The sequence below is a fragment of the Bombina bombina genome, chromosome 4, assembly GCF_027579735.1.
Source record: "Bombina bombina isolate aBomBom1 chromosome 4, aBomBom1.pri, whole genome shotgun sequence".
Taxonomy (NCBI): domain Eukaryota; kingdom Metazoa; phylum Chordata; class Amphibia; order Anura; family Bombinatoridae; genus Bombina; species Bombina bombina.
Window position 1 is genome coordinate 947882158 of NC_069502.1, and position 19612 is coordinate 947901769.

General features: G+C 40.9%; 1 protein-coding gene across 1 annotated transcript in view; it reads right to left on the reverse strand.

The window, feature by feature from the left end:
* Nucleotides 1-19612, reverse strand: part of NPHP1 (nephrocystin 1) — a 322800-nt gene that overhangs the window by 237227 nt on the left and 65961 nt on the right. The window contains exons 7-8 of the mRNA XM_053711944.1: nucleotides 9979-10064; nucleotides 5673-5727 (exon numbers count right to left, since the gene is read on the reverse strand). Of these exons, the coding sequence (XP_053567919.1) occupies nucleotides 5673-5727; nucleotides 9979-10064 (141 nt within the window). The remainder of the gene's footprint in view (nucleotides 1-5672; nucleotides 5728-9978; nucleotides 10065-19612) is intronic.

The window sequence follows — 19612 nt, forward strand, 5'->3', positions numbered from 1 at the left end:
AAAGATTCTTGGTGCCGTGGCCAACCCGAAGGGAAGAGCCACAAACTGGTAGTGCCTGTATTGACCCTCCTGGATCATAGGAAGGATGGTTTGAATAGTCTCCATCTTGAAGGATGGGACTCTGAGAAATTTGTTTAAGATCCTGAGATCTAAGATTGGTCTGAATGTTCCCTCTTTCCTGGGAACAACAAACAGATTTGAATAAAAGCCCTGTCCCTGTTCCTCCTGCGGAACTGGGTGGATCACTCCCATAACTAGGAGGTCTTGAACACAATGTAAGAATGCTTCTCTCTTTATCTGGTTTGCAGATAAAAGTGAGAGATGAAATCTTCCTTTTGGGGGAGAGGTTTTGAATTCCAGAAGATAAGCCTTGGACACAATTTCCAATGCCCAGGGATCCTGGACATCTCTTGCCCAAGCCTGGGCGAAGAGAGAGAGTCTGCCCCCTACTAGATCCGTTTCCGGATCGGGGGCTGCTCCTTCATGCTGTCTTAGAGGCAGCAGCAGGCTTCTTGGCCTGTTTCCCCTTGTTCCAAGCCTGGTTAGGTCTCCAGATCGGCTTAGACTGGGCAAAAGATCCCTCTTGTTTTGTGTTAGAGGAAGTTGAAGCTGCGCCACTCTTGAAGTTTCGAAAGGGCCGAAAACTAGACTGTTTGGTCCTTAATTTGTTGGACCTGTCTTGAGGAAGGGCGTGACCTTTTCCTCCAGTGATGTCAGAAATGATCTCCTTCAGTCCAGGCCCGAATAGGATCTGTCTTTTGAAGGGAATGTTGAGAAGTTTAGACTTTGAAGTCACGTCAGCTGACCAGGAGTTAAGCCATAGCGCCCTACGCGCCTGAATAGCAAAACCTGAATTTTTAGCAGTTAGCTTGGTTAAATGAACAACGGCGTCAGAAACAAATGAATTGGCTAGCTTAAGGGCCCTAAGCTTGTCAATAATATCTTTAAACTGGGTTTCAACCTGTAGAGCCTCCTCTAGCGACTCAAACCAGAAAGCCGCGGCAGCAGTGACTGGGGCAATGCATGCAAGAGGCTGGAGAATAAAACCTTGTTGAATAAAAATTTTCTTAAGGTAACCCTCTAATTTTTTATCCATTGGATCTAGAAAAGCACAACTGTCCTCGACAGGGATAGTGGTACGCTTAGCTAGAGTAGAAACTGCTCCCTCCACCTTAGGGACCGTCTGCCATAAGTCCCGTGTAGCGGCGTCTATAGGAAAGATCTTTTTAAAAACAGGAGGGGGAGAGAGTGGTACACCTGGTCTATCCAATTCCTTAGTAATAATTTCAGAAAACCTTTTAGGGATTGGAAAAACATCAGTGTAAGTAGGTACTGCATAGTATTTATCCAATCTACATATTTTCTCTGGAACTACAATAGTGTCACAGTCGTCCAGAGTTGCTAAAACCTCCCTGAGCAATACGCAGAGGTGTTCAAGCTTAAATTTAAATGTAGACATATCAGAATTAGATTGAAGTATCTTCCCTGAATCAGAAAAATCACCCACAGATTGAAGCTCTCCTGCTTCAGCTTTATTATATTGTGAGGGTGTATCAGAGATAGCTACTAAAGCGTCAGAGAGCTCTGTATTTATTCTAGTCCCAAAGCTGTCTCGCTTTCCTTGCAATCCTGGCAGTTTAGATAATACCTCTGTAAGGGTATGTTTCATAACTGTCGCCATGTCTTGCAAGGTGTACTTGGGGTCCCCTGAGCGGGATTTATAGGATCTGACACGTGGGGAGAGTTAGACGGCATAACTTCCTCCTTGTCAATTTCTTCTGGTGATAAAAATTTTTAAAACCAGAATATGGTCTTTGTAATCTATAGTAAAATCAGTGCATTTGGTACACATTCTAAGAGGGGGTTCCACAATGGCTTCTAAACATAATGAACAAGGAGTTTCCTCTATGTCAGACATGTTTAACAGACTAGTAATGAGACCAGCAAGCTTGAAAAACACTTTAATAACTGTGAACAAGCAAAAAATAAAAACTGTACTGTGCCTTTAAGAGAAAAAAAAACAATCACACAAACTGCTAAAACAGTGAAAAAAGCAGTAAATCTTACGAAATTTTTACAGTGTGTATAATAGACTGAATTAGCATTGCACCCACTTGCAAATGGATGATTAACCCCTTAGTTTCAAAACCGGATCAAAAAAACGATATAAACGTTTTTAAACAGTCACAACAAACTGCCACAGCTCTACTGTGGCCCTACCTGCCCATACAACGACTTTGGAAAGCTCAAAAAACCCTTAGAGAGGTCCTATATGTTCAGGGGACTCCTTCAGGGAAGCTGGATGTCTCAAGCTGCAAAAACTAATGGAAAATAGGCCCCTCCCAACCTGTACTCACAGTGAGAGGGCCTTAAAAAACTATCCCTAGGCAAAATATTGTCAGCCATGTGGAAAAACTGGGCCCCAGAATAAAGTTTTATCACCAATATGAAACGTTTATACACCTCAAGCAAACGTTATATCTATTCAGTAATGTGAGTAAATAATAAAAATATTACCCTTTACAGCAAGCATGATACCAGTCGTTATTAAATCACTGTAATCAGGCTTACCTTAAATAAATCCGGTATTGTCAGCATTTTCTAGCTTATCATTTCTCTAGAAAAATTTAAAACTGCACATACCTCAGAGCAGGAGACCCTGCACGCTATTCCCCCAGCTGAAGTTACCCATCTCTTCAGTTATGTGTGAGAACAGCAATGGATCTTAGTTCCAACCTGTTAAGATCATCAAAGACCACAGGCAGACTCTTCAACTTTCTGCCTGAGGCTAAAATAGTACAACTCTGGTACCATTTGAAAATAACAAACTTTTGATTGAAGATAAACTACATTAATGCACCACATCTCTCTAGCTGCTTCCCTTGTTGAGAGCTGCAAGAGAATGACTGGGAGGTGGCAGTTAGGGGAGGAGCTATATAGACAGCTCTGCTGTAGGTGATCCTCTTGCAGCTTCCTGTTGGGAAGGAGAATATCCCACAAGTAATGGATGAATCCGTGGACTGGATACACCTTACAAGAGAAATTTTCATTTCACTCCTGTTGTGAAAAAAAACTTACCTTTTAATCTTCACAGCAGCTCCAGCTTCCTCCACCCGTTTCAAAGCCTCTTCCTGGGTCTAAAATGAGGCATTCGGCTTCCTCCAATCACAGTAGTGAATCAGACACTGAATACCCCGGGGGGGGGGGGGGAGCTGTGATTGGAGGATGACCTATCAATCATTTCTGACATCAGAAATGGCTTGTGAGACCGGAGGAAGCTGGAGCTGCTGTGAAGTTTAAAAGGTAAGTTTTTTGTCACAACAGGAGTGAAATGTAAATTTTGATGAATTAAAGTGCCCCTGTTTTTAATCAAAGTTTTAAAAACCGGGCACTTTAGCATCAAAATTTACATTCACTTTAATATCACACAAACCTAAGTATTAACTTTTTTTTCCCCAGAAACAAATACAATATAATGCATAATTTATTCAAGTATGTGTAGGGCTGTGAATAAGTCATTAAAGGGACATGAAACCCAAAAATGTTCTTTAATGTTTCAGATAGAGAATACAATTTTAAACAACTTTTTACTTTACTTCTATTATCTAATTTGTTTTATTTTCTTGGTATCATTTGTTGAAGGAGCAGCAATGCACTACTGGTTTCTAACTGAACACATGGGTGAGCCAATGAAAATAGGTACATATATGCAGCAACCAATCAGTAGCTAGAATCTAGGTTCTTTGCTGCTCCTGAGCTTACCTAGATAACCCTTTCAGCAAAGGATAAAAAGAGAAGAAAGCAAAATAAATAATAGAATTAAATTGGAAAGTTATTTAAAATTGTATTCTCCATCTGAATCACGAAAGAAGATTTTTGGGTTTCATGTCCCTTTAACTACCCTGTATCCACCCCTTAAGGAGTGGAGATCAAATATAGTTTGTTTTTCACACATCTACAGAGTACAAGCATATTTGTTATTAAATATAATCAAGAAAGTGATACACGTGTGGAATCTATTTGAATCAGAAAAGAAGAGAACACAGAGGCGCCAATATGGCCTAGTAACGTCTGTACACAGGAAGATTCAGTGTGATCTAAAATGGTACTCACAAGGATAAAGCACACAATGGTACAGCTGAAGCAGACTGGAACAATAGCAGGGGTCCAGCTCACTGTGTGCCAACAATTCAAGCACCCGATCAAATGATCCGCAGGTAAGGCATTTGTTCAATATGTAGCGCACCTCCAGGTGCAGTAAAGGCAAGCTGGGACCTCTCAGTCGCCCAGTAGACTATTCTCAGGTGTAGACAGGATCCTCTCAGAACCAAACGATAAAAAAGTCCTGAAGGTGCGCTACATATTGAACGAATGCCTTACCTGCGGATCATTTGATCAGGTGCTTGAATTGTTGGCAAACAGTGAACTGGACCACTGCTATTGTTCCAGTCTGCTTCAGCTGTACCATTGTGTGCTTTATCCTTGTGAGTACCATTTTAGATCACACTGAATCTTCCTGTGTACAGACGTTACTAGGCCATTTTGGCGCCTCTGTGTTTTCTTCTTTTCAGATTTATCATCACCAGGGACTGACCATCGTTTTGAGCGCTGCCAGCTTATTGAATGTTAAGGACTTTTATATATGCATTCTATTGTTTCATCTGGATTTGATGTGTTTTTTTATGCTATATGTCCCTATCAATCCTGTTATAGGATCTGTAGTAAGGAAGCGCCCCTATGGGATTTTTTTGTATCATATTTCCCTTTTTTATCTATTTGAATTACCTCTTTTATTGAGCTCCCTGGCATCTACACTAACCACGTTCATTTGAGATATCACCATATGTTTGTGGCGACATCACCAGTTTTCCAATTAAAGGCTTGGGAGTACAGCTCACTAAGCCACCAATGATCTGAGGGATCCCTGAAACCAGCTTCTTATAGCTGATCCCCATGCATGACGAGAATGGGTGTATAATTAGCTTATTAATGTAAGAGCACATATGTATATTTATACTAGACCTTCAGTTATAGAATGTGTTCTACCTGATCATAACCCTTCCTGACTCACAGTAATCTCCAGTCAATCTGGACATGAAATCCAACCATCAGCCAGCATTCACCACACCTATCTCACTGTGCACCTAGATTTTGAGAGAAGAGCCCTGACTTCTTTGGAATCAATATAATAAAAAATTTTTAGAAACAAGAAGTAATAGTGTTTAGCTGGCATCAGTCAAAATAATTTATATCTCCTAAATGTTATTATCGAAGATGATGGACAGTTACATAGAAGAGATGTTCAACTCAACAATCAGATCACAATCATATACACAGAGCAATGTGCTCCCCAGGACATTTTTTAATATGTGCAACACCCGGCTGATTTAACTAACCACCCGGCTAAAATGTTTGCCAATATTAACCTATATTAGCTAGTATTAACATTTTTCACTGTTTATCACACAAATTGTCATTAAATAAATATATGTTAAATTATGCAATTTATTTGCGCTTTAGATAGCAGACTTTTATAATATTAGAATGTATTACACTGCCACTGCCTAGCTAATGTATAATGCCACCTGGCAGGCAACATTTTCTGTGGAGAACACTGCAAAGAAAGCATTACAAGCACTACAATAGCTAAGCAGAAAGTATAGTGTTCTTACCTCTTGGCTCTTCTTAGATGAATTCAACTGAGAAATGGACTCTTCTGTAGGCTTACTGTTTAAAAAAATAAATGTGTATAGCTAATAAGAAAAGGGTATTTATTCCATTACTGCTCTTTTAAAAAACTAAATATTTATTGGACCATATGCAGAAAAACAAGCCCGAATTCTTTCTTGCACTAATCGAAAATAATACAATACTGGTTTGCATTCCTCAACACACATCATCTAAGAAAAATAGTTTGTCTGTAGGTATATCAAAAGTATAACTTTTACTACCAATACGCATGCTTTAAATCAATGTTACCCCAGTTATTTCTAAGAAACATATGGCGAGATTACGAGTTTTGCATTAGCCTTAAAAAGCAGCGTTAAGGGGTCCTAACGCTGCTTTTTATCCAACGATTGGCTGATTGGATCAGCCAATAGAATGCGAGGTCAATTCTATTGGCTGATCCAATCAGCCAATCGGATTGAACTTCAATCCGATTGGCTGATAGCATCAACCAATCGGATTTTTCCTACCTTATTTCCGATTGGCTGATAGAATCCTATCAGCCAATCGGAATTCGAGGGACGTCATCTTGGATGACGTCATTTAAAGGAACCGTCATTCGTCGTTAGTTCGTCTGCCTAGAAGGATGTTCCGCGCCAGAGGTCTTCAAGATGGAGTCGTTCCTCGTTGGATGGATGAAGATAGAAGATGCCGCTTGGATGAAGCCTTCTCCCGGTATGGATGTCCTCTTCTGCCCGGATAGGATGAAGACTTCTGCCGGTCTGGATGTCCTCTTCTGGCCCATCGGATGAAGACTTCTGGACGGATCGGATGACCACTTGTGCCCGGCTGGGTGAAGACGGCTCAATGTAGGGTGATTTTCAATGGGGTAGTGTTAGTTTTTTTTAAGGGGGTATTGGGTGGGTTTTAGAGTAGGGGTGTGTGGGTGGTGGGTTGTAATGTTGGGGGGGGGGTATTGTATTCTTTTTTTTTACAGGTAAAAGAGCTGATTACTTTGGGGCAATGCCCCGCAAAAGGCCCTTTTAAGGGCTATTTGTAATTTAGTATAGGGTAGGGCTTTTTATTATTTTGGGGGGCTTTTTTATTTTATTAGGGGGCTTAGATTAGGTGCAATTAGTTTAAACTTCTTGTAATTTTTTTTATTTTCTGTAATTTAGTGTTTATTTTTTTCTGTAATATAGTGGGGGGTTTTTTATTTATTGTATTTAATTGTAATTAATTGTAGGTAGTTTAGGTAATTTATTTAATGACAGTGTAGTGTTAGGTGTAATTGTAACTTAGGTTAGGATTTATTTTACAGGTAATTTCGTACTTATTTTAGCTAGGTAGTTATTAAATAGTTAATAACTATTTAATAACTATTGTACCTAGTTAAATAAATACAAAGTTGCCTGTAAAATAAAAATAAATCATAAGATAGCTACAATGTAATTATTAATTATATTGTAGCTATCTTATGGTTTATTTTACAGGTAAGTATTTAGTTTTAAATAGGAATAATTTATTTAATTGTAGTTATTTTTTTTAGATGTATTTAAATTATATTTAAATTAGGGGGGTGTTAGGGTTAGGGTTAGACTTAGGTTTAGGGGTTAATAACTTTATTATAGTAGCAGCAACATTGGTGGTGGCAGATTAGGGGTTAATAAATGTAAGTAGGTGTCGGCGATGTTAGGGCAGGCAGATTAGGGGTTAATAAAAATTAACTAGTGTTTGCAAGGCGGGAGTGCGGCGGTTTAGGGGTTAATACATTTATTAAAGTAGCGGCGATGTCCGGTCGGCAGATTAGGGGTTAATAAGTGTAGTTAGGTTGTGGCTACATTGGGGGCGGCAGATTAGGGGGTTAATAAATATAATGTAGACGTCGGCGATGTTGGGGGCAGCAGATTAGAGATTCATAAGTATAATGTAGGTGGCGGCGGTGTCCGGAGCGGCAGATTAGGGGTTAATAGTATAATGCAGGTGTCGGCGATGTCGGGAGCGGCAGATTAGGGGTTAATAAGTATAAGATTAGGGGTGTTTAGACTCGGGGTTCATGTTAGGGTGTTAGGTGTAGACTTAGAAAGTATTTTCCCATAGGAAACAATGGGGCTGCGTTAGAAGCTGGACGCTGCTTTTTTGCAGGTGTTAGGTTTTTTTTCAGCCGTCTCAGCCCCATTGTTTCCTATGGGGAGATCGTGCACGAGCACGTTTTAGCCAGCTTACCGCTACCGTAAGCAACACTGGTATTACAGTGAGAAGTGAAGCTAAATTTGCTCAACGCTCACTTTTCTGAGGCTAACGCAGCCATTCAGAAAACCTGTAATACCAGCGTTGTCTTAAGTGAGCGGTGGATAAAAAAGGCTCGTTAGCACTGCAAGTCTTTACCGACAAAATTCGTAATCTGGCAGATAACTTTTAATATACATTTTAGAGAGCCCCCTTCAAACATAAAACATTTTTGGTTTAAATAAAGGGACGGTCAACTTGAAAATTGTTATTGGAATTATTTAAAAAGATACATAATCCCTTTATAACCAAATCTCCAGTTTTTCATAACCAATACTGTTATATTAATATACTTTTTACCTTTATGATTATCTGTATCTAACCCCTGCAGACTGCCCCTTATCTCAGAGCTTTTCAAAATCTTGCATATTGCATAATCAGTGCTGGCTCTTGTATAACCATTATCATTCTCCACAGGAGTGAGCACAGTGTTATCTATACAGCACACATGAAGTAGCACCATCTAGCTGTTGTGCAAGATTTAAAAAGCTAATAAAAAGTACTGAGATAAGAGGTGGTCTGCGGGGGCTTAGAAACAGGCAAACTTACAGGTTATAAATTAGTGTAGCAATGTTGGTTATGCAAAGCTTAGGAATGGATAGTAAAGGAGTTATCTTTTTAAATAATAAAACAAATCAAGTAAAAATTGTACTTTTAATCCCTGAGAAAATTCTTATCATACTAAAGTTATTTAAATATGAAAGATAAATGAATAAATAGTCTCCGGTGGAAAGCTGCACAATTCGTATATCAGAACATTTGCCAATTGCTTCAAAGATGTTGGAGGAGAGAATCTGCATCTCATTCATCTCTCCTAAACTGCCCACCGTGGTTCAATGATATTCAAGTCAGATGACTGAGCTGAGCAGATGTTGAATTTCATCTTGCTGCTCGTCAAATTAAAACTGAACTGTTTTGAGTATGGGCGCATTTTCATCTTGAAAAATGTAATTGTTGTTGGAAAGAAACATTTGGATCATTTGATGCACATAATAACCTAGATTATCCAAGTACTTGCTGGCAGTAACTCAACAATTTAGCGATAGTGGGGACAGATGAAAATCAAGATTTGGCCGTCCAAATCATCACAGATCCACTCCCAGTCCAAGTTGTATGCTTTCTTGGGTATTCTCTATACATAAACCCAACCTGCTGTTGGGAATAATTGAAATGGTGACTCTTTGGACCATATCACTTGTTTCCAGTCTTCAACCATCCAGTTTTTATGATCATGACACCATTGTTTTCGCATTCGGTGTCGGTGATTAATAGTTTAACAATTGCAGCTTTTCCATGGATGTTGGCTTTGTGAAGTTCTCTGCCGACTGTTTTTGTGGAAACAGGGTGTTCAAGGTGGATATTGAGTTCTACTGTCACTTTTGATGCAGTAGTTCTGTGCTGTTTGGACAAAATCCTTGTTAGTGGTCGACAGTCCCTATCATTCTGTTTTAGTTTTCCCACTATTCTTTGCCGATAAAGTCTTGCCATGCTTTTGTGTATACAGTCATAGCCATGGATACTGTTGCTCTTGAAATGCCAAACAATCGGATTGTAACAGTAGCTACGACTGATTAAAGACAGGTGAATGAGCAAATTATTTTGGTTAACCCTCTAACTACTGAGCCATTTCCACCCCTATTCTGAGCTGTTCATCAGATTCTAGATGCTGCTCATATTCTTTAGGCCATCTGAGTCATGCAGCTAAGCACTGCTGATTGGATCAGCAGCGGTTTCCACTTGGGACCAGCTGTGTCCTGTGAGTCCCAAGCGGAACTTCTTCTGTGTGTTTAAACCCTTTTCAGTGTTGATAGTCTTAAAATTACATGTTCTAACAAATTAGAGCATGTAATTGTTTGTCTATTATGGTCCTTTAATCCTTTTGTATCAATAAATGAGGTAAAAGCTATGCAAAGAAATAAGAGTTATCATGGAAAATTGCGAAAAAATAATTCCACACAAGTACAAGTTTAAAAAAAAAAAAATGTAATTATCTCTATGAGTAAATAACATTATTCTACTTACATAGGTTTGACATCTGTTGTCTCCTCCCCATCATCTTCACTTTCTTCCTCACTAGGATCTGGACTTGGTTCACCTTTTTTATATACCTGTCAGTAATAGTACAAGATTACAAACATAAATGTGCTTCTGGTCATTTTTCTAGGATTTTTCAGGCTTGACAGAACAACAGTAGTGAGTAAACACCTTCATTCTTATGCATGAAACACAGCGGTTAGCTGCACACAAGGAGTTAACCAGGGTAGTTTATGCTAAATTACTTTTGTAGATGCTTATAGCTCATTAATAGTTGAATAGATATGGCTGCAGTGTTCTCCACAGAAAATTGTACCAGCAGGGTGGCATTATAAAGTAACTGGGTGGGGGCAGTGTAATACTTTGTAATATTATAACATTTTCTTCTATCTAAAGCACAAATTAATTGAATGATTTAACATAAATTAATGTAATGATAATTTGGGAAATAAACATTGGGAAAAAATTATATTAGCCAATTTTGGCTTAACATTTTAGCCTGGTGGTCAGTAAAATCAGCCGGGTATTGCACCAATCAAAAAGGGCCCTTGCCATGTTGTTTTGGAATAAGGCAAAGGGTGGAATATAGGTGGAAGAAAAGCACTGAGGTCGAAACTGCTCAGAAACTGCATTGCATTTATTGTCTTGATTAGTAACTTGATTTAAACACAGGGGCCTAGATTTAGAGTTTGGCGGAAGCCTTGAAAACCAGCGTTAGAGGCTCCTAACGCTGCTTTTAGGCTACCGCCGGTATTTGGAGTCAGTCAGGAAAGGGTCTAACGCTCACTTTCCACACGCAACTTTTCCATACCGCAGATCCCCTTACGTCAATTGCGTATCCTATCTTTTCAATGGGATCTTTCTAACTCCGGTATTTAGAGTCGTGTCTGGAGTGAGCGTTAGAAATCTAACGACAAAACTCCAGCCGCAGAAAAAAGTCAGTAGTTAAGAGCTTTCTGGGCTAACGCCGGTTTATAAAGCTCTTAACTACTGTGCCCTAAAGTACACTAACACCCATAAACTACCTATACACCCCTAAACCGAGGTTCCCCCACATCGCCGCCACTCTATTACATTTTGTTAACCCCTAATCTGCCGACCGCCACCTACGTTATACTTATGTACCCCTAATCTGCTGCCCCTAACACCGCCGACCCCTATATTATATTTATTAACCCCTAACCTGCCCCCCACAACGTCGCCGCCAGCTACATACAATAATTAACCTCTAATCTGCCGACCGCAAAGCGCCGCTACCTACGTTATCCTTATGTACCCCTAATCTGCTGCCCCTAACACCGCCGACCCCTATATTATATTTATTAACCCCTAATCTGCCCCCCTCAACGTCGCCTCCACCTACCTACACTTATTAACCCCTAATCTGCCGAGCGGACCGCACCGCTACTATAATAAAGTTATTAACCCCTAATCCGCCTCACTCCCGCCTCAATAACCCTATAATAAATAGTATTAACCCCTAATCTGCCCTCCCTAACATCGCCGACACCTAACTTCAATTATTAACCCCTAATCTGCCGACCGAATCTCGCTGCTACTCTAATAAATGGATTAACCCCTAAAGCTAAGTCTAACCCTAACCCTAACACCCCCCTAAGTTAAATATAATTTAAATCTAACGAAATAAATGAACTCTTATTAAATAAATTATTACTATTTAAAGCTAAATACTTACCTGTAAAATAAACCCTAATATAGCTACAATATAAATTATAATTACATTGTAGCTATTTTAGGATTAATATTTATTTTACAGGCAACTTTGTAATTATTTTAACCAGGTACAATAGCTATTAAATAGTTAAGAACGATTTAATAGTTACCTAGTTAAAATAATTACAAAATTATCTGTAAAATAAATCCTAACCTAACTTACAATTAAACCTAACACTACACTATCAATAAATTAATTAAATAAAATACCTACAATTATCTACAATTAAACCTAACACTACACTATCAATAAATAAATTAAATACAATTCCTACAAATAAATACAATTAAATAAACTAACTAAAGTACAAAAAATAAAAAAGAACTAAGTTACAAAAAATAAAAAAATATTTACAAACATTAGAAAAAAATTACAACAATTTTAAACTAATTACACCTACTCTAAGCCCCTTAATAAAATAACAAAGACCCCCAAAATAAAAAAAATGCCCTACCCTATTCTAAATTACAAATGTTCAAAGCTCTTTTACCTTACCAGCCCTTAAAAGGGCCATTTGCGGGGCATGCCCCAAAAAATTCAGCTCTTTTGCCTGTAAAAAAAAACATACAATACCCCCCCCAACATTACAACCCACCACCCACATACCCCTAATCTAACCCAAACCCCCCTTAAATAAACCTAACACTAAGCCCCTGAAGATCTTCCTACCTTATCTTCACCTCACCGGGTCTCACCGATCGGTCCTGGCTCCAAAATCTTCATCCAACCCAAGCGGGGGCTGGCGATCCATAATCCTGCGGCTGAAGAGGTCCAGAAGAGGCTCCAAAGTCTTCATCCTATCCGGGAAGAAGAGGCAATCCAGACCGGCAACCATCTTGATCCAAGCGGCATCTTCTATCTTCATCCGATGAGGAACGGCTCCATCGCGAAGACCTCCAGCGCGGATCAATCTTCTTCCGACGACGTCCAACTGAAGAATGACGGTTCCTTTAAGGGATCGGAATTAAGGTAGGAAAATTCTGATTGGCTGATCGGAACAGCCAATAGAATGCGAGCTCAATCTGATTGGCTGATCGGATCAGCCAATCGGATTGAACTTGATTCTGATTGGCTGATTCCATCAGCCAATCAGAATTTTCCTACCTTAATTCCGATTGGCTGATAGAATCCTATCAGCCAATCGGAATTCGAAGGACGCCATCTTGGATGACGTCCCTAAAAGGAACCGTCATTCTTCAGTTGGACGTCGTCGGAAGAAGATTGATCCGCGCTGGAGGTCTTCGCGATGGAGCCGTTCCTCATCGGATGAAGATAGAAGATGCCGCTTGGATCAAGATGGTTGCCGGTCTGGATCGCCTCTTCTTCCCGGATAGGATGAAGACTTTGGAGCCTCTTCTGGACCTCTTCAGCCGCAGGATTATGGATCGCCAGCCCCCGCTTGGGTTGGATGAAGATTTTGGAGCCAGGACCGATCGGTGAGACCCGGTGAGGTGAAGATAAGGTAGGAAGATCTTCAGGGGCTTAGTGTTAGGTTTATTTAAGGGGGGTTTGGGTTAGATTAGGGGTATGTGGGTGGTGGGCTGTAATGTTGGGGGGGGTATTGTATGTTTTTTTTTACAGGCAAAAGAGCTGAATTTTTTGGGGCATGCCCCGCAAAGGGCCCTATTAAGGGCTGGTAAGGTAAAAGAGCTTTGAACTTTTGTAATTTAGAATAGGGTAGGGCATTTTTTTATTTTGGGGGTCTTTGTTATTTTATTAGGGGGCTTAGAGTAGGTGTAATTAGTTTAAAATTGTTGTAATTTTTTTCTAATGTTTGTAAATATTTTTTTATTTTTTGTAACAGTTCTTTTTTATTTTTTGTACTTTAGTTAGTTTATTTAATTGTATTTAAAATTGTATTTAATTTATTTATTGATAGTGTAGTGTTAGGTTTAATTGTAGATAATTGTAGGTATTGTATTTAATTAATTTATTGATAGTGTAGTGTTAGGTTTAATTGTAACTTAGGTTAGGATTTATTTTACAGGTAATTTTGTAATTATTTTAACTAGGTAACTATTAAATAGTTCTTAACTATTTAATAGCTATTGTACCTGGTTAAAATAATTACAAATTTGCCTGTAAAATAAATATTAATCCTAAAATAGCTACAATATAATTATAATTTATATTGTAGCTATATTAGGGTTTATTTTACAGGTAAGTATTTAGCTTTAAATAGGAATAAGTTATTTAATAAGAGTTAATTTATTTCGTTAGAATAAAATTATATTTAACTTAGGGGGGTGTTAGGGTTAGAATTAGCTTTAGGGGTTAAAAAATTTATTAGAGTAGCGGTGAGCTCCGATCGGCAGATTAGGGGTTAATACTTGAAGTTAGGTGTCGGCAATGTTAGGGAGGGCAGATTAGGGGTTAATACTATTTATTATAGGGTTATTGAGGCGGGAGTGAGGCGGATTAGGGGTTAATACATTTATTATAGTAGCGCTCAGGTCCGGTCAGCAGATTAGGGGTTAATAAGTGTAGTTAGGTGGAGGCGACGTTGGGGGCGGCAGATTAGGGGTTAATAAATATAATATAGGGGTCGGCGGTGTTAGGGGCAGCAGATTAGGGGTACATAGGGATAATGTAAGTAGCGGCGGTTTACGGAGCGGCAGATTAGGGGTTAAAAAAAATATGCAGGTGTCAGCGATAGCGGGGGGCAGAATAGGGGTTAATAAGTGTAAGGTTAGGGGTGTTTAGACTCGGGGTACATGTTAGGGTGTTAGGTGCAGACGTAGGAAGTGTTTCCCCATAGGAAACAATGGGGCTGCGTTAGGAGCTGAACGCGGCTTTTTTGCAGGTGTTAGGTTTTTTTTCAGCTCAAACAGCTCCATTGTTTCCTATGGGGGAATCGTGCACGAGCACGTTTTTGAGGCTGGCCGCGTCCGTAAGCACCGCAGGTATCTAGAGTTGCAGTGGCGTTAAATTATGCTCTACGCTCCCTTTTTGGAGCCTAACGCACTGAAAACCCTGCCATTCTGTTAACTCTAAATACCAGCGGTATTTAAAAGGTGCGGCCAGAAAAAAGCATGCGTTAGCTACGCGGGTCCTTACCGATAAAACTCTAAATCTAGGCGAGGATTAACAAACTGCAAAATGAAACGTGAGTGAAGCTCTCTTTTGGTTGTGCAGAAACTGTGTGCAATCCCTGGATCAAATGAAAATTCCCCAAATTAAAACATAAAAACAGAATTTATGTTTACCTGATAAATTACTTTCTCCAACGGTGTGTCCGGTCCACGGCGTCATCCTTACTTGTGGGATATTCTCTTCCCCAACAGGAAATGGCAAAGAGCCCAGCAAAGCTGGTCACATGATCCCTCCTAGGCTCCGCCTACCCCAGTCATTCGACCGACGTTAAGGAGGAATATTTGCATAGGAGAAACCATATGATACCGTGGTGACTGTAGTTAAAGAAAATAAATTATCAGACCTGATTAAAAAACCAGGGCGGGCCGTGGACCGGACACACCGTTGGAGAAAGTAATTTATCAGGTAAACATAAATTCTGTTTTCTCCAACATAGGTGTGTCCGGTCCACGGCGTCATCCTTACTTGTGGGAACCAATACCAAAGCTTTAGGACACGGATGAAGGGAGGGAGCAAATCAGGTCACCTAAATGGAAGGCACCACGGCTTGCAAAACCTTTCTCCCAAAAAAATAGCCTCAGAAGAAGCAAAAGTATCAAACTTGTAAAATTTGGAAAAAGTGTGCAGTGAAGACCAAGTCGCTGCCCTACATATCTGATCAACAGAAGCCTCGTTCTTGAAGGCCCATGTGGAAGCCACAGCCCTAGTGGAATGAGCTGTGATTCTTTCAGGAGGCTGCCGTCCGGCAGTCTCGTAAGCCAATCTGATGATGCTTTTAATCCAAAAAGAGAGAGAGGTAGAAGTTGCTTTTTGACCTCTCCTGTTACCAGAATAAACAACAAACAAGGAAGATGTTTGTCTAAAATCCTTTGTAGCATCTAAATAGAATTTTAGAGCGCGAACAACATCCAAATTGTGCAACAAACGTTCCTTCTTCGAAACTGGTTTCGGACACAAAGAAGGCACGACTATCTCCTGGTTAATGTTTTCGTTAGAAACAACTTTTGGAAGAAAACCAGGTTTAGTACATAAAACCACCTTATCTGCATGGAACACCAGATAAGGAGGAGAACACTGCAGAGCAGATAATTCTGAAACTCTTCTAGCAGAAGAAATTGCAGCCAAAAACAAAACTTTCCAAGATAATAACTTAATATCAACGGAATGTAAGGGTTCAAACGGAACCCCCTGAAGAACTGAAAGAACTAAGTTTGTAAACAGGCTTGATTCTAACCAGAGCCTGAACAAAGGCTTGAACATCTGGCACAGCTGCCAGCTTTTTGTGAAGTAACACAGACAAGGCAGAAATCTGTCCCTTCAAGGAACTTGCAGATAATCCTTTCTCCAATCCTTCTTGAAGAAAGGATAGAATCCTAGGAATCTTTACCTTGTCCCAAGGGAATCCTTTAGATTCACACCAACAGATATATTTTTTCCATATTTTGTGGTAAATTTTTCTAGTTACAGGCTTTCTGGCCTGAACAAGAGTATCAATAACAGAATCTGAGAACCCTCGCTTTGATAAGATCAAGCGTTCAATCTCAAGCAGTCAGCTGGAGTAGGACCAGATTCGGATGTTCGAACGGACCTTGAACAAGAAGGTCTCGTCTCAAAGGTAGCTTCCATGGTGGAGCCGATGACATATTCACCAGATCTGCCTACCAAGTCCTGCGTGGCCACGCAGGAGCTATCAAGATCACCGACGCCCTCTCCTGATTGATCCTGGCTGCCAGCCTGGGGATGAGAGGAGACGGCGGGAATACATAAGCTAGGTTGAAGGTCCAAGGTGCTACTAGTGCATCTACTAGAGTCGCCTTGGGATCCCTGGATCTGGACCCGTAGCAAGGAACCTTGAAGTTCCGACGAGAGGCCATCAGATCCATGTCTGGAATGCCCCACAGTTGAGTGATTTGGGCAAAGATTTCCGGATGGAGTTCCCACTCCCCCGGATGCAATGTCTGACGACTCAGAAAATCCGCTTCCCAATTTTCCACTCCTGGGATGTGGATTGCAGACAGGTGGCAGGAGCGAGTCTCCACCCATTGAATGATTTTGGTCACTTCTTCCATCGCCAGGGAACTCCTTGTTCCCCCCTGATGGTTGATGTACGCAACAGTCGTCATGTTGTCTGATGGAAACCGTATGAACTTGGCCCTCGCTAGCTGAGGCCAAGCCTTGAGAGCATTGAATATCGCTCTCAGTTCCAGAATATTTATCGGTAGAAGAGATTCTTCCCGAGACCAAAGACCCTGAGCTTTCAGGGATCCCCAGACCGCGCCCCAGCCCATCAGACTGGCGTCGGTCGTGACAATGACCCACTCTGGTCTGCGGGAGGTCACCCCTTGTGACAGGTTGTCCAGGGACAGCCACCAACGGAGTGAGTCTCTGGTCCTCTGAGTTACTTGTATCTTCTGAGACAAGTCTGTATAGTCCCCATTCCACTGACTGAGCATACACAGTTGTAATGGTCTTAGATGAATGCGCGCAAAAGGAACTATGTCCATTGCCGCTACCATCAAACCTATCACTTCCATGCACTGCGCTATGGAAGGAAGAGGAACGGAATGAAGTATCCGACAAGAGTTTAGAAGTTTTGTTTTTCTGGTCTCTGTCAGAAAAATCCTCATTTCTAAGGAGTCTATTATTGTTCCCAAGAAGGGAACTCTTGTCGACGGAGATAGAGAACTCTTTTCCACGTTCACTTTCCATCCGTGAGATCTGAGAAAGGCCAGGACTATGTCCGTGTGAGCCTTTGCTTGAGGAAGGGACGACGCTTGAATCAGAATGTCGTCCAAGTAAGGTACTACAGCAATGCCCCTTGGTCTTAGCACCGCCAGAAGGGACCCTAGTACCTTTGTGAAAAACCCTGGAGCAGTGGCTAATCCGAAAGGAAGCGCCACGAACTGGTAATGCTTGTCCAGGAATGCGAACCTTAGGAACCGATGATGTTCCTTGTGGACAGGAATATGTAGATACGCATCCTTTAAATCCACCGTGGTCAAGAATTGACCTTCCTGGATGGAAGGATTGTTCGAATGGTTTCCATTTTGGACGATGGAACCTTGAGAAACTTGTTTAGGATCTTGAGATCTAAGATTGGTCTGAACGTTCCCTCTTTTTTGGGAACTACGAACAGATTGGAGTAGAACCCCATCCCTCGTTCTTTTAATGGAACAGGATGAATCACTTCCAGAAGATAACCTTGGGAGACTATTTCTAGCGCCCAAGGATCCAGAACATCTCTTGCCCAAGCTTGAGTGAAGAGAGAGAGTCTGCCCCCCACCAAATCCGGTCCCGGATCGGGGGCCCGCATCTCATGCTGTCTTGGGAGCAGTGGCAGGTTTCTTGACCTGCTTTCCTTAGTTCCAGCCTTGCATTGGTCTCCAGGCTGGATTGGCTTGAGAAGTATTACCCTCCTGCTTAGAGGACGTAGCACTTGGGGCTGGTCCGTTTCTGCGAAAGGGACGAAAATTAGGTTTATTTTTGGCCTTGAAAGACCTATTCTGAGGAAGGGCGTGGCCCTTGCCCCCAGTGATATCAGAGATAATCTCTTTCAAGTCAGGGCCAAACAGTGTTTTCCCCTTGAAAGGAATGTCAAACAATTTGTTCTTGGAAGACGCATCCGCTGACCAAGATTTTAACCAAAGCGCTCTGCGCCACAATAGCAAACCCAGAATTTTTCGCCGCTAACCTAGCCAATTGCAAGGTGGCATCTAGGGTGAAAGAATTAGCCAATTTAAGAGCACGAATTCTGTCCATAATCTCCTCATAAGAAGAAGAATTACTAATAATCGCCTTTTCTAGCTCAACGAACCAGAAACACGCGGCTGTAGTGACAGGGACAATGCATGCAAGTGGTTGTAGAAGGTAACCTTGCTGAACAAACATCTTTTTTAGCAAACCTTCTAATTTTTTATCCATAGGATCTTGGAAAGCACAACTATCTACTATGGGTATAGTGGTGCGCTTGTTTAGAGTAGAAACCGCCCCCTCGACCTTGGGGACTGTCTGCCATAAGTCCTTTCTGGGGTCGACTATAGGAAACAATTTTTTAAATATGGGGGGAGGTACGAAAGGTATACCGGGCCTGTCCCATTCTTTATTAACAATGTACGCCACCCGCTTGAGTATAGGAAAAGCTTCGGGGGGCCCCGGGGCCTCTAGGAACTTGTCCATTTTACATAGTGTTTCTGGAATGACCAGATAATCACAATCATCCAAATTGGATAACACCTCCTTAAGCAGAGCGCGGAGATGTTCCAACTTAAATTTAAAAGTAATCACATCAGGTTCAGCTTGTTGAGAAATTTTCCCTGAATCTGAAATTTCTCCCTCAGACAAAACCTCCCTGGCCCCCTCAGACTGGTGTAGGGGCCCTTCAGAAACAATATCATCAGCGTCCTCATGCTCTTCAGTATTTTCTAAAACAGAGCAGTCGCGCTTTCGCTGATAAGTGGGCATATTGGCTAAAATGTTTTTGATAGAATTATCCATTACAGCCGTTAATTGTTGCATAGTAAGGAGTATTGGCGCGCTAGATGTACTAGGGGCCTCCTGTATGGGCAAGACTGGTGTAGACGAAGGAGGGGATGATGCAGTACCATGCTTACTCCCCTCACTTGAGGAATCATCTTGGGCATCATTTTACTAAATTTTTTATGACATAAATCACATCTATTTAAATGAGAAGGAACCTTGGCTTCCCCACAGTCAGAACACAATCTATCTGGTAGTTCAGACATGTTAAACAGGCATAAACTTGATGCAATTGCGAAAAAGTATGAAGGAATTGTT